General features: G+C 58.5%; 1 protein-coding gene across 5 annotated transcripts; it reads right to left on the reverse strand.

Annotated features, from left to right (window-relative positions):
* Positions 1–4,229: 4,229 nt before the first annotated feature.
* On the reverse strand, positions 4,230–15,396 carry LOC147218110 (homeobox-containing protein 1-like). 5 transcript variants are annotated; one of them, XM_086174918.1, is made up of 10 exons: positions 15,255–15,392; positions 10,023–10,484; positions 8,820–8,905; positions 8,642–8,752; positions 8,282–8,438; positions 8,114–8,196; positions 7,950–8,045; positions 7,510–7,604; positions 6,811–6,897; positions 4,230–5,657 (listed from the first exon to the last, which is right to left on the reverse strand). In XM_086174918.1, exons 2-10 carry the CDS (start codon positions 10,481–10,483, stop codon positions 5,625–5,627), a joined length of 1,209 nt encoding a protein of 402 aa, XP_086031044.1. In that variant the 5' UTR covers position 10,484; positions 15,255–15,392; the 3' UTR covers positions 4,230–5,624. The 5 variants fall into 5 exon arrangements, with proteins under 5 accessions (XP_086031044.1, XP_086031042.1, XP_086031043.1 ...); XM_086174916.1 differs by lacking the exon at positions 4,230–5,657 and adding an exon at positions 5,948–6,737 and having other exon boundaries at positions 7,510–7,601; positions 15,255–15,396; XM_086174917.1 differs by lacking the exon at positions 4,230–5,657 and adding an exon at positions 5,950–6,737 and having other exon boundaries at positions 7,510–7,598.
* Between the last annotated feature and the right edge of the window lie 245 nt (positions 15,397–15,641).

Genomic DNA, 15,641 nt, shown 5'->3' on the forward strand with positions numbered 1-15,641 from the left:
GCTAAGCTGAGGCTAAGGCTAAGCTGAGGCTAAGGCTGAGGCTGAGGCGGTTGGCGGTCGGTGGGAAGACTGCCGATTGGACGGCTTCTGGCGGACAGGAAGTGAGGAAGTGGAAGCGGACGGCCAACACGGGATGCAAACTGGCCGCCACCCCGGCCTTCTTTTTTTAATCTCAATTTGTGTCGTATGAAAGCTAATTTTTTTTCTATTTTAGTCTGATTTTTATTTTTGTAGTCTTTGACCCAATTCTTAAAATAACCTGTTTTAACCGCCTTTGTGGGGACCGCCGGCGTGTTTGCATGCCTGTGGGAGGAAGAAGAAGAAGAGGAGGGGTGGAGGACCCCGAACCCCCCGAACCCCCCGAACCCCAACTTGGACTCTCCCAGAATGTGCCTTCACTTGTGTGTGTGTTTGTATTCCTGCACATCTAATGTGTGTGTGTGTGTGTGTGTGTGTGTGTGTGTGTGTGTGTGTGTGTGTGTGTGTGTGTGTGTGCGCGTAAGAGATTGGCCTTCGCTGAGTGTGAGGTGATCTCAGGGACCGCAGAGGAGGGTGTGTGTGTGTGTGTGTGTGTGTGAGTTAGATGGTGTTCACGTGGATGGGTGGTGTAGGGGAAGGATGGAGCCACTAGGAGGTGGAGGGAGGCCTTTTTATTTGCACTGGAGATGTGAGGAATGTTTCCACAGGAAGGGAAGAGGAGGGGCGTTGGCATGGCGACGGGAGGCGGCGTATCTGGAGCGAGGGGTCAGGGGTCAGGGGTCGAGGGGGGAAGCAGGTGATCCTTCTGTTTCAGGTAAAGAACGTCGGATGTATTGGTCGGAGGGAAGAGTTCATATTTGTCAAGGGGTTCCAGGGGGTCCCAGGGGTCCGGCCCCTGGGGGTCCCGGGGGGTCCCAGGGGGTCCCGGGGGGTCCCAGGGGGTCCCGGGGGGTCCCGGGGGTCCCAGGGGTCCGGCCCCTGGGGGTCTGGCCCCTGGGGCTCGTCCCGTTGGTTGAGTCGTCTGATGGCGTGAAAGGCAGCAGAGGTTTATCTGAGGGGTGGGAGGTCCTGCTCCCGCCCGTCCCCCTCTGTGATTGGACGGATGGGGAGAAGGATGGCGTCCTGAGCCGGGGTCCTGGTGCGGATCACCAGGATCACCAGGATCACCAGGATCACCAGGATCACCAGGATCACCAGGGAACCTCACATGAGGTGTCGACAGGTAGACGGTGACGGGAAGACGCCGCAACGCTACGAGGCGTCAGAGGACGTGCAGATGTTCCATCAGAGATGAGACGTTAGGGTTCACGCCTGAGTCCGATCGCTGAAGGCAAAGTCCCGAGCGGCGTCAGCGGGAGGAAAGACGAGCGGAAAGGCGTTTGTGTTTCGGGCGTGAGAGCGAGGTGACGTCAGAGGGCTTCCGGAGGGTTCTCACGCCTGAGTCGGCGTGACTCGGGGGAGTCGTAGAAGACGAGGTCCTCGGTCCAGGACCTCCTCTGGTCCTCCAGGAGCAGGTGAACCGTCCCTCCGGTCGTCCCTCGCGGTGGCGCGAGCGTGACGATTAGACGGTGTGCGAGTGTGAGGTCCGACGGCGGAGTTTTATTTATATTTACACCTTTTAATGATCCTAATAAACCTTGCACAGATGATTCCGCCAAGATTGCTGCTATTAGCATATGATCCCGTTAGCTTAGCACGTGTCGCCGACGGGAACGCCCGAACGGATCGCGCGGCCTTCTGTCCGAGGACAGAAGGCCCCCGAGTCGCGGGGCGGCGCCCGGCGGCCATGTTTGGGGCGACGACGTCGGAGAAAGATAGAGTCCAGAAGGGTGTCTGTCTCCTGCCGTCTCATTGGTTCCTGGCAGGCGAGGCCCGACCCGCCAGCAGGTTGTTCTGTCAGAGGTGTGTGTGTGTGTGTGTGTGTGTGTGTGTGTGTGTGTGTGTGTGTGTACCAGGCAGTTGGACACTGCATCCGTCTGCTCTGACTGGAACGTTGCCCCCGTGCCGCCATCTTTGTAGTTTTTGGTCTGGCCTCCATCCGTGGTGATGGACCAGGAAGTGAGGCGCCCTTCATGGATGCGTGTGGATTCTGCTGGAACCCCTGGTTCTGCTCCGTCACCCACAACCATGGCTTGCAGGAGATCACGACCCCGACCTCGTGGAAGGTCAGACCCTTGCGGCGCCCCCCCCCCCTTCCCCTCCTCTCCAGGCGCAGCCGGGGCCCGTTCCCGTCCTGGTCCGGGTCTGGAGGTCACACCAGGTTCCTGGAGGTTTGCGTTGGCTGAGGTGCCTCAGAGGTCACGTGACCCGTGTCCCGCTCATATCGTGGCTTCCGTTGATTTGCACAGAAGAAAACTTCATGGAGAGCTTTCACAGAAACCCCTCCGTTCTCGGAGTCACACCTGGCTTTGGATCTTCTGCCTCCTCCTCCCTTCTGGACTCCAGAGGAGCCGCCGTCGGAGCTCGCCGGGGTTTCGGCGGAGGAGGGGGGGCCTCCAAGCGCTCAGACCCCCCCTCTCCGGAGGAGCTTAGATCTCCACGGAAGCCTGGTCAGATGTCTGCAGCGGCTCGGACCAGGAGGAGGAGCGAGGCGGCTGCCGGGTCCGACCTCCTCCTGCTGGTCCTCCTCCTCCTCCTCCTCCCAGAGACTTCCCGCCCTTGGATTTTGTTTTTCTACCCATCTGAGCGCTGAGGGGGCGGGGCTTCCTGGGCGGGGCTTCCTGGTCAGGGTTCGAGTGGGAAGGTCTAGAGTTCTTCATCCTGCAGCAGTGTTCTATCTTCTCAGCACTCGCATCGCCGCTAGTCGGGTCTGTGGAGCTCCAGTGTGTGTGTGTGTTGGAGTGGTTCTGAGTGTGTGTGTGTGTGTGTGTGTGTGTGTGTGCCCATATTAAGACATATAAAGAGAAAATCTGAGCACAAGTTTGGGTTTTGATTAATTTAATTGTCCTCTGTAAGTCGATGCTGCAATCCAAAGAATAAACATCTTCTATAACATCTGGGACATCTCCATTCTTCACCGTCAGCAGGAACCCGCTGCAGTACACAACACATGTCTGCTGTGTGTGTGTGTGTGTGTGTGTGTGTGTGTGTGTGTGTGTGTGTGTTGTGGATCTTCTCTCCTGGTGTCCATTTGAAGGTTCAAATTGACCACCTGCTGAACAGCTTTGGTTTTAACCAAAGTCTGGATGAAGGTCTGTCCTGGTCCTGTGAGGTTGGGGAGGCTGAAGGTGGAGGACCAGACGGAGGTAGAACCCGCTCAGAACCTCAGCCAGCGGAACGGATCGTCCGACAGGTGTGCAACACACACACACACACACAGGAAGCCCAGGTTTGATGAGATGCAGAGCAGGGTCTCCTTTGTTACCATCATGAGGGTCTCCACCTGGAGATGGAGATGATCTGCTCCACGTAGCCTGTAGGACCAATGAGGTGTTTGAAGGACCGCCGAAGGTTCGGCACAAAAGACCCGGAGGCTCCACCTCGACTCCATCGGCCTTTATTCCCTTGTAAATAGAATTTCAATAAAAACGGCGTAAAAACAAGGAGGAACAGAAGAGCGTGTCCCAGGGATGGAGGACGCCGGCGTAGGTGGTCTTCACCGCCACGGCCGACCAAACAAGGCACTAACTGTGGAGCAGAAGACCAGGAGAGCCCGGGCGAGCGTTCCACCTGCACCGCATTCACTGCGGCAAAGGAAGCCGGAGCTCCGGCGACTTGGGAGGTTCTGAAGCCGGAGCGCCGGCGGCAGGACCGCAGAAGGTGCGTCGCCTCCGGAATCTGTCGGAAAACGACCGAAGAAAAAGTGCACGAGCGGCGGCGCCGCTTCTCCCGGCAGCTTCGCCCGGAGCCGCCCGGATCTCGCCCGCCGCCACAGAATTGATCCGGGAGCGGCGGCGGCCTCCGTTCCAGCCGGGTCAGGACCCGTCGGACGGACCGGGCTCTCCGGCTTCCTGCTCCGTTTTGGTTTCAAAAATAAAAGCACGGATTCCATTTAAAGGCCGAAACCCTCCCATTTGGCTTTTGAACGGCAGGAAAAAGCACGGCCTCGAGGGTCCGTGAAGGCAACAACTGAGAGCTAACGGCCTAAAATAATCTCAAAGCAGCACCTGGAGGAGGACAACACCTGCGCTGGACGCCTGCCTCCTCCATCCTGGCCCCGTTACATTCCACCGCCCCCCGGAGGACCACGAGGAGGAGCAGGGGTCGGAGAAGGTGGGCTCGGAGGCGAAGGAGGAGGTGGAGAAGGTGGAGGTGGAGAAGGCGGAGGTGGAGGTGGGCCCGGGCGTCGCCCGGCGGGAGCAGCTTATGTTGGTTTGAGTGGAATTTCCCTTTAGCTTTCAGCCTGACGTGTCTGGGTGGGAAGGAGGTCCCTTTAGAAGGACGGGTCTCTGCTGAGGTCACCGCTGGACCTGCAGGAACCCGGAGACCCGGGGGTGTTAGCTTATAGCTAAGACGTGAGGTATCTGCGTTGAGTTTAACTCTGAACTAGTAGCTTAGACGGTACGAGCACCTCGTGAGGAACCGCCGTGTTTGCGAGGAGCCGCCGCGGAGGTCCGACTTCCTGTCCGACAAGAAGGACGCCAAGGCACTTCTGCTGAAAAGGGACCGAGCGCCAATCAAACCTGCCCGGGTTCAGAGACTAGAAGGAAACCTTGAACCTGAACCCGAAGGCCTGGAGGTTCACCTCCAAGCCACCCAAGATAACAAAGACCTGCAGTCGGATCTGAGCTGGACCTGGACCCAGACCCAGACCAGGACCAGGACCAGGACCAGGACCCGAACCCGAACCCGAACCTGGACCGCCTGAAATAAACCACTGGTATGAAAGGAGCTTGATGACTAGAACGTTTAGTGTCTGACAGGACCTGGACCCGATCCCGGACCCGGACCTGGACCTCCACAGCGGCTCGACTCGTTCTGTTTCCCGCCGGTCTGACCGGTGGTTCCCGACGGACCCGGTCCACAGGAAGTCAGCGGGGAGCTTCCTGTGGACTCTTCAGGAGGAGGACAGGGGGCGGCAGGGACCTGGAGCTCCAACTCCATGAGCCGGGAAGGTGTCCTTTCAAAAAGGGTCAAGTGTTTAGAACACTCTCTCTCACACACACACACACACACGCCTTGAAATGATAAGATAGACCAACAAATGTGATGCGTGGTGGAGAGCAGGTCTGACGTGGAGCTCCAGCACGTCTGACATGTTGGAGCTCCAGCGCGACGGTCCAACATCACGAGCGCAGGTCTCTAGGTAATACTTCGGGCGAGGCGGAGGTCCCTCGCCGTGCGGACGAGCCCGTCGGTATTGATCATTGATTATCAATCGGGACGGACTGGTCCAATTGGTTTCTTCAGGAGCGAGAGGTGAGGAAACATCTGGCTCTGACGCGCTTCCACAGACCTCCTTCCTTCTCCACGCAGAAGTGTTTTAAAGCGTCGGGACTCGGACCTCTGGAGCCGCATCTCCTGCCCGGACCTCGACGGAAGCTCGGCTTTGGATTCTTCTGCTCGGCCTCGGCTTGACGGAAGGAGGAGGCCTTGAACGTATGAGGAGCACTCGGGCCGAAGGGTTGCTGGACCCGAAGGGGGTTTTAGGGCGTGATGGTCGGAGGGCGGCGGGACGATGATCCTCGGCCTCTCCTCCGTCTCCCTCACGGGTCCTCCTCCCGACCTCCTGCACACATCTGGAGTCCAGAGCAGAATCTAAAAAATCTTAAAGTCACCGCCATCTTTTTAAAACCTCAACTGGAAATAGAACTTTAGATCCACGTCCGTCCCGGGCCGTGAGGTGTCTGACCTCCAACCCTGGAAGCCAGAGAACCTGCGGCACCAGAGCCTTCTGAGAGACGCTCGGGGCTGCCGGGCCGGACGCCGGTAGGAGGTAGGGTCTGGAGGAGGGTGGAGGTAGGGTTTGGGGTTTGGAGGTGGGTGGAGGTAGGGTCTGGAGATGGTTGGAAGTGGGTGGAGGAAGGGTCTGGGTTGGGTGGAGGTAGGGTTTGGTGTTTGGAGGTGGGTGGAGGTAGGGTGTGGAGGTATACTGGAGCAGGTTCGAGGTAGGTCCAGGGGCTATAATATAGGAGCAGGTCAGTGTTTGGAGGTCGGGTCAGGAGGTGCAACCAAGTAGGTCATCGGTTGGATGTGGGTAGAGGTAGGGTCTGGGGTGGGTCTGGGGTGGGTCTGGGGTGGGTGGAGGTCAGAGGTTGGAGGTAGGATTGGGAGGTGAAGTAGAGCAGGTAGGCGGAGGTAGGGTCTGGAGGCTGGTGAGGGTCTGAATCGCGGGGCAGGTGGGAGGTAGGTTCTGGAGGTTGAGCAGAGCAGATCGGGGGATGAAGGTCGGCCTGGAGGTGGCTGGAGGTATTTTCTTGGTTGGAGTTTTCTGGGCTTTAGGTGTTTTTTTTCTGGTTTCCTTCCTGTTCCTATGAAATACTTGGATAAACAAAATGCTTCTCCTGAGATCCACCTCCTGACCTCCTGTTTTCCTCCTGACCTCCTTCTTCTCCTCCTTCTCCTCCTCACTCGTCTTCCAGAGCCTCCGTCTTGATGTGGTCTCCCGGGGCGGGGGGCTCCCGGGGCTGGACCAGGACGGAGGGTTGGTCCTGGAGGGAGGGGGACGGCGGCGACCAGGACGCGCCCGTCAGTCTGGAGGCTTCGGCCTGAGGCCCCGCCCCCGACGCCGAGGAGCGGCCAATCAGAGAGGAGCACCTCTGTCCGGACGCCCCCCCTCGGCCGAGGGCGGAGAACCAGCCGGGCAGCGGCGCCGGGACCTGCGGGCGGAGACGACACCACGCCTGAGGACCTCCGGACGGGGGGGGAGGGGGCGGAGCTTCAAGAGCCTACCTGGGTGGGGGAGGACAGGTCGGCCCGGCAGAAGACAAACGGCCTGGAGGAAGAAGAACGCTTCTCCAACAGGGACACCTCACAGCCCTGGGACACCGGACATAGGACATGGGACACAAGAACAAGACATAGGGTACAGGATGAAGGACATGGGACATAGGATACAGGATACAGGACACAGGATACAGGACACAGGATATAGGACACAAGAACAAGACATAGGATACAAGACACAAGACACAGGATACAAGACACAGGATATAGGACTCAAGACAAGGGATACAGGACACAGGACACAAGAACAAGACATAGGATATAGGACACAGGAAACAGGACATAGTACACAGGACATAGGATATAGGACACAGGACACAGGACATAGGATACAGGACATAGGACATGGGACACAAGAACAAGACATAGGATACGAGACACAAGACACAAGCCACAGGATATAGGACTCAAGACAAGGGATACAGGACACAAGAACAAGACATAGGACACAGGACACAGGACAAAGGACACAGGACATAGGATACAGGACATAGGATACAGGACATAGGACATGGGACACAAGAACAAGACATAGGATACAGGATAAAGGACATGGGACACAGGATATAGGACATAGAATATAGAACAAGACATAGGACACAGGATATAGGACACAGCCGAGCTGCAGGGACCCGACAGACCCACCTGGTCGGGGAAGTCGTTGCCGTCCACCTCGTCGCTGTTGGACTGACCTCCTGGACTCTGGACGTCGATGCCGTGGCTCTCCAAGATGGCTGCTTCTTCAGAAACACAAAGCTCATCATAGTCTATCGCCCTCCTCCGGGAGCCTCGGGGGCGGGGCTCAGCAGGGACAGGTACGCAGCAGATCAACAGGAACGCAGCAGATCATCTAGATGCGACAGGCCATTGGCCCTCTCATGCACGCCTACAGACCATTCATCTTCAGGAACCCTGGAGAACCCGGTCCACCAGGGGACCAGAGCCTGGTGTGTCCTCTGGGTCAATGAAAGATGAAGGAAGGTTCTTCTCACGCACACATACACACACACACACACACACACACACACACACACACACACACACACACATACACACACACACACACACACACACGTAGACATTACCAATATTGGCTCTCCTCTTGATGTCTTTACGGCGGTTGGCGAACCAGTTGTAGACCTTCAGAGAGGTGACCCTCTCCAGATCTGTCAGCTTCTTTCCTGTAGGACAGCAGATCCATGATGGACAGCAGATCCATGATGGACAGCAGATCCATGATGATGCTCACCTGGTTTCTGGATGACGGCATTGCAGGCGGAGGCGATCTCCTCCCTCTTTGCTTCATCAGGGTACTGGTTATCACTGAAGAAGCTACACACACACACACACACACACACACACACACACTTTAAGCACCATGAAGCTTCCTCCTCTTGGTCCTCCTCCTCTTCCTCACCCCTCCATGACGGCCAGACATTCCTTCCTCCAGGTGAACCTGCTGCCTCTTCTCAGGCGGAAGCCGCCGGGGGCGGGGCCAAAGGTGGGCGGGGCCTGGTGCCACTCCATCACCTCCTCCAGGGCCAGAGGGGGGGCCCTCATGGCCAGGGTGGCACCTGGGGGGCAGGAGGACGCCGACTTTGAGCGACAGGCGAATCCCTGACGGACGGGTCGAGTCCGATCGACAGGCTGATCGGAAAGGATCAATATCTGCCGTCCCCGTCCCTCGGAGACATGGACCGCTCCGTTTCTCCAACTGGGACGTTCATTCTGAAAAGACGAGGTCCCGCCGGTGCCCCCCCCCCCAGGAGGATCTTACCCGGGTTGGTCTTCTCCAGCTGGTACCAGCGGAAGAAGGCTCGCTTCTTCTGCTCGCTGAGGTCGGATCCCTGCTGGAGGAGCCAGTGGGAGATCCGGCTCTGACTGATGCCTGGAGGACGAGGGAGACCTTTGACCCCGGGGTCCAGGTTTGGAACGGAGGTGAAGATGGAACCCACCTGTCACCTGGGCGACCACGGCCTGGGAGATCCTCCTGTTGGCCAGGAAGGACTTGATCTCCTCTTTGATCACGCCGCTGTCTCGCCTACAAGAGAGCGGGATCTCCTGAGGTCGGCGAACGCATCACCCGGCCGACCGCGCCGTCGCCCGAGGTCGGCGGACGCCTCGCCGAGTCGCCCGGCCTCTCCAGGTCCGTCACAAATCACCCGACGCAAGCGAGCGCGGCGCGGCGCACGCTCACCTGAAGGCAGCGAATGCCGCCTGGACTCGGCGGCAGAAAACACGGCGACGTCGGGTCAGCGAAGGCATCGCGCGGTCACACGCCTGACCCGAGAACCCGAGCAGATCACCAGATCACCAGATCATCAGATCATCAGATCACCAGATCACCAGCCGAACCTCCGCCGCCCAAACACAACCGGCGGCGTGACGCTCACGGAGAGGATCAGAAAAGCGCGTCTCCAGAGGAGATCGTCACGTCCTCCGGCTCGCCCTTTTTGACCTTTTTGACCGGGAGAGCCGTAAAAGCCAAATATTTCTCAACCTACTTCATCGACAGCCATACAGTATTTTTAAGGTATAATAAATGAAATAATGCGACCTCTGGTGCCGCATGGGTTCGTTGGAAGCGCAGCTTTATATTTGACCGTTTCATCCATGCAATTTTATCAGTGCATATCAGACACAGCGCAGATGCAAATGCAAATTCCTCCGTCCTCGCAGCCCAGAATGCACGGTAACCATCGTCTTTCTTACTTTTCGCCATCTTTTCTGTTACGAGGGTTGACGCGGATAAACTAGTTGGCTATCTGATAACATGGATTTCTTCACCTTCACAACGACCCGGACTGACGGGAAACATCGGTTTCCGACCCGACTGACGGGCGATCCGTGGAATTTATCTTCAAAACTAATTTCTGTTTACTTTAAAATGACACAGAATTATGAAGAAACTCAAAATAGTCTGGGAGCCACATGGCGTCACCGCAGGAGCCATATATGGCTGGCGAGCCGTCGGTTCACACACTCCTCTCTGAGTGTGTGTGTGCAGATATTCAAATTCACACACACACACAGACACGCAGATTTGGTTCTCGTGGAGGTCGTAGAGGGACCTATCTACCACGCGTCCCGGTCACCATGGTAACCCCTCGGTGTGCGCAATCGAAGCTCCGCCCCCTCCCGCCCCGGGTCACTCTTACCTCATCAGGTCCTCCACTTTGTCATCCACGTCGGCGTCTTCTTCGCCGGTCTCGAAGCCGTCGCCGGGTGCCGTCACGCCTCCGCCCGCCGCCACCAGGGGGAACCGGGGCGGCGACAGCTTCCCGTTGCCGACGGCAACCAGGCCGTTGGGGGCGGGATGAGCGGCGATGAGCGGGAGCAGCGGGGAGGCGGCGTGGAAGGCGGCGTCGGGAGACAGGGAGAGCCGGTGGTCGGAGAAGCCGGTCTGCGTGGCGGCGGAGGCGGTGGCGGAGGCGGCCCCGCCCGGGGGGGGCGGGCGGGAGGCCTTGCGGGCCGGCCGGCGTCCTTGGGAGCGGTCCAGGCGGTCCAGGACCTCCAGGGCGTGGAGGACCTCCGCCCGGGTGATCCCCGTCCTCCGCAGCCGCTGCAGGAGGTCGATCTGCACGATGGTGAAGCGAGGCTCCTCGGCCTGCTGGAGCATCCTGAAGCACAGATGCGGATCTTAATCCGGACCAGATTAAACCCCTCCGAACCGGACCGGAACCAGAAGGGGCGGCGCCGAGCGGAGCCTTATTGAACTCTCGTCAGCTTTTCAAAGTTAAGCCCCTCCTTCCCTCACGGCTCCCGGCGGATCGACCGGTCGCACTTTCCCTTCATTTGACGACCGCCAACTTGTCCAAACCTTCGCTTTAATCCCAGATCGAACCCTGGTCTTGAAATATCCCACCAGGAACGGAGGGAATAAAAGCGTCCGAGAAGGTTTATTCTGTCATGAGAGCAGGTTTGTGACAGGTCGGCCCGCCGCCGTGATTCCGGTTTGTCTACGATGCCATGTTTCCCTCTGGCCTCCCTAAACCGCCGCCGCCGCCGTTCCCGCTGCTTCGTTAAGAGGAAGAGGAAGTGCACGACCACCGGGAGGTCACATGACCTCCACACACACCGACGGCTGTCTGACTGCCTCACTTCCTCCAAACCTCCCAGATATTTAAGAACAAGATGGACATCCTGTCCTGTGTGAGCGCACACACACACACACACACACACACACACACACACACACACACACACACACACACACACACACACACACACACACTCCTGCAGCTGTGGCCCAGATATGGAAAATAAAAGCCTCCAGTCAAACTGTCATCAAATCATGAGAAAATGTTTATATGACCTGAGTTATTGTATATTTCTTAATCCTCACACACACACACACACACACACACACACACACACACACACACACACACACACACACACACACACTGCAGCATTTGTGAATTAACTGTCTCCTCATGCGTCCACCCAAGGCAGCCCAGAGGAGGCCTGGAGGAGGTCCTGCATGCCGGGCTGTGTTTGGGAGGAGATGCGTTCATGGTCCGAGCTGGACGGTGGGAAAAACCTGCTCCCCGTCCCGCCAGGAGACCCGGAGGGCGTCCTGGCCCGTCACCTTCGGGAGGAACGAGCGCCGGGACGGATCCGGGTCTCCCGGAAGCGTCGGGCGAGCCTCGGCGGTCGCCGTTATCTCCCGCCGCGCTCCGACGCGGCAGTGCTTCCCGGCGGGGGCGGCGCGGCCGCTCACGTTAGACGGTAACGTATCGCAGATGGAGGCGCTGGAAAGCTGCTGGATTCCAGAGGAGCAGGATGAAGGTTCCAGACACGGAGGAGAAGAATGCCAAGCACCAGCTGCGGGACAGATGCCGCCGTTACATCCAGCGCTCACTAAGAGTGAATATCTGGTGATCGATGGCGGCCCAGAGCCAGAACCCAGTGACCCCGCGCAGATTCTACTCACACACACACACACACACACACACACACACACACACACACACACACACGTCTGAGGACAGGTGCAGAACAAAAGCAGGTTCTGATGGTCCGACCAGCTCCGGTCACATGACGCTGCAGGCCCATGCAGGTATGTGTATGTGTGTGTGTGTGTGTGTGTGTGTGTGTGTGAGGTGGGGTCAGAGCTGACTTCACCTGCTGCAGGTGGGTGGAGCTCTGGAGAACAGGAAGCCAATCACAGCTGGCATTGAGATGAGGGGGCGGGGCTTATCCCCACACAGGCCAGCCGTCAATCAAGCGTGACCCCTCCCTCCGCCCCGCCTCCGGGGCCTTCAGGTGCCGACGGCGACCTCTGGGGGAATCCGATTGGTCGAGAGAGGCTTGAGGAGAAACCTCCTCGAGCTGGAGGAACATCTGGAGGGGCGAGAACCCGTGACGCAGCGACGCCCCTTTGCTGCTTCGGTCAGACGGTTCCCGGATTTAACCTCCTTGTCTTCAACATTGATCCTGTGCTTCTCACTTCGACCAAAGCTCCTCTGACCTCCTGTGACGAGGAGAGCTTTCTAGATGAAGACCCCCCCCAACCCGCCTTCCCAAATTCCTCAAAACACACACACACACACACACACTCTTCACTCCAATATTTGCATAAAATGGCGTGATGTTGACCTTGGTGGAGCTCTGCAGCACGTGTGTGTGTGTGTGTGTGTGTGTGTGTCCTTGCTGCACACATCTATTAATACACAGTGACACCCCCCCCCCCCCCGCGGATCAGACGACAGAAACAATAACTCAGGAGGAGGCGACTCGTCTCTCTGCCGCTGGGAGACGAGCGTCAGCAAATCAAAGCTGCGAGACGGGTCGACACTTCTGGAGGGAAGCAGGGCGAGGCTTTATCTGTGTGTGAGTGTGTGTGAGAGTGTGTAAGTGTGTGTGTGAGTGTGTGAGTGTGTGTGTGAGTGTGTGAGTGTGTGTGCGTGCGCATCTCGGGAAGCGCGCCAAGAAAAATGTACATCTCCAGCTGCTGTGAAGCTCCTCTGCGGCAGAGATGAGTCACGGCTCCCGTGTCCGTGGCCTTCATGGACCTGAGGAGCTTCTTGGAGCTCCACACCACACAGGTTCAAGCCCCCAGGCAGCTCTACTCTGAAGTAATCCTACTCTGAAGTAATCCTACTCTGCAGTAATCCTACTCTGCAGTAATCCTGCAGTAATCCGGGTCCTGGTCCTTCTCTGCAGACCTTGGTCTGGAACCCGCTCCCTCTCCAGATGGTGACCTCAGGTCCACCTCCTCTCCTGGACTGGCTCACGTGGACGCAGCTGTCAATCATGTATCTAAGCCTCATGACGGGCCGCCAGTCGCTCGTTTTCATCAGAGGTCCATCTTCTCCACCGCCGTCCTGTGCACGAGCTCCCAGAGGCGGGGCTTCACTGGACGCCTCAGCTGTCAATCATGCGACCCGGCACGCCGTCTTTGGTCTGTGGGAGGAGAACGGAGAACCCGGAGAGAACCCGGGCAGGAACCGAGAGAAGGAGGAGATCTCACGCAGGGAGAACCCGGCTGAGCACCAGGAACCTTCTGACGTCCCATCTGAAGGTTCATCAGTGAACATTCCGAGACAGACCGTAGGAACTCCAGCAGGGGTTATTATGGGTTATGAAGGCCAGGTCCAGGTCCAGCAGCAGCTCCACCATGGAGAACATAGTTTGGAATTCAGCCCTGGAATGTCTGTGTGTGTGTGTGTGTGTGTGTGTGTGTGTGTGTGTGTGTGTGTGTGTGTGTGTGTGAGAGTAATGGTGTTCTTGATGACTTGGAGAAAAGAAGGCCCTTCCTTCCTTTCTTCAGCCCTTATCTGACTTTCTCCTCTGTGCAGCTTCTTTATCTCCACATCCTGCGTGGAAACAAACAAACCCACTCACTTCCTCCCCCTCAGCAGACCTGGGGTCGGGGTCGGGGTCGGGGTCGGGGTCGGCCCCCCACGGGGCCCCGGGTCGGTCCCGGCAGTCGGTTTGTCCGACGCTCTGGGAGAAGAAGAGGTAATAATCCGGAGAGGAACATGATGAGATGATCAGATAATCAGTCAGATCACTGCGGCGCGTCTGGACGTCGGCGCCACGAGCAGCGTCTCACCCCCCCCGCAGGCGCCGCTCACGCACGCCAAGATGGCGGCAAGCCGCCGGGCCTCAAGAATGTCAAACAGTCAGTTCGGACGGCCGTTCAGCCTCCGGAGCAGAAGGTACGAGAAGTACGTCTTCAACTTCCCTCCTGATGGATTCACCCGCCGCCCACAGACGGACGTCCGGCGTCTCCTGCCCTTCACAGAAGAACCACCTCCTCTGTGACCTTCACGCCACGGCTGGGCTTCCAGGTCAGGAGACCCCCTGGCATCCTGCTGACCACGCCTGAGCTGAGGAACACCCAGACAAACATCTCCTTCTTCAACCGTCTCCGGATGCCGGACGATGACGGCGAAGCCGACGGCTCCGAGAGGAGCTGCTCCAGCGAGCGCCGGCGTGACGGACATTCACGCCAGATGACAAACAAATGTGCTGTTTGAGCGTGGCGGCGTGCACACGTGCACATTGGAAGACATGTGGCGTTTAAAGGAGGCGTCAGAGAGCGTCCGCATGAACGCTTGGCATTCCTCAGACAACAAATGCAGTGTGTGTGTGTGTGTGTGTGTGTGTGTGTGTGAGAGACAAAATGTTTAATGGTGGAGCCATATTTGCTACTTTGCTAGACAGTACAGCAGGAAGGCTTCACACACACACACACACACACACACACACACACACACACACACACACACACACACACACACACACACGTTTAACCAGCTCAGTGTGTGATTGGTTGAGCTGCTGCTGGCTGCAGGCTGTGACCTCTGACCTCAGCTGCAGCTGTCAGTGGTCCTGAGCTGGACCAACCTTCTTCTGCAGGCTCTCATTACCTTCTCGCCCATCAGTGACATCTGTGCACGCTCACGCACACGCGCAGGTCTGCAGGAACGGAGGTCCTCCTGGACCGTGTGACCGTGACCCCCGCCGGTGGCCCGGAGCGCCGGCCTCCGCCGAGAGGACCGGGAGCGGCGGCTTCGCGACCCGTTAGTCGTCTAACGCGGCGTTCCGCCCGGGCACCGGGCACCGACCACCGGGCATCGGGCACCGGGCACCGGCCGCCCGCCCGGTGGAGGCGGAGCGCCGGGAGCGAGTGGAAAAGTTGCCGCGATGTTTCACCGAGCGGCTTCCGCGGAGCCCCGTCCCCGCCGAAGGCAGCCGGACACCGGACCGGCCCGGGGAAGCCCGACCGCCGGTCCGAGCGGCGCGGACCGGCGTCGCCGCGGACGGAAACCGACGGCTGCGGGCTTTTTCTAACGGGGATTCGCGAGCGGCCGCGGGGACGAGGAACGGAAGCGGATCGGGTCCCGGCCGCTCGGACCCGCCGCGGGACCAAAACTTACCTGAAATCCCGGTCGAAGAGCCGCCGCGGAACTTACTGGCCCATCGAGGCCCGGTCCCGGTCCCGCTTCCGGTCCTGGTCCTGGTTCCGCTCCGGCCGCCGGGACGTAAGGACGCCGACGGTTTTCCCAAAATGTCTCCTCCGATTCTAATTGGGTTTCAATCCTCCGTCAGACACATTCGCCTTTTGTCCGGCGGACGGGCGCCATGTTGGCAGTGGCGCGCGGGGGCCGACGGGAGTTGTAGTCCGCAGTTGTAGTCCTGCGGGCCGCCCGGCAGCCAGGCTCGGATTCCACCTGAAGGTTCTGCTCACCCACGCTTGTTTGAAGCTCGGGATGGAGAGGGAGGACATTTTAGTCCGAGAAACGTGAAGATTTAACAGGAAACAA

This window comes from Fistularia commersonii, chromosome 27 (assembly GCF_037954325.1).
Source record: "Fistularia commersonii isolate RoL2024-O1a breed Wild chromosome 27, RoL_Fcom_v1.0, whole genome shotgun sequence".
Lineage (NCBI taxonomy): Eukaryota > Metazoa > Chordata > Actinopteri > Syngnathiformes > Fistulariidae > Fistularia > Fistularia commersonii.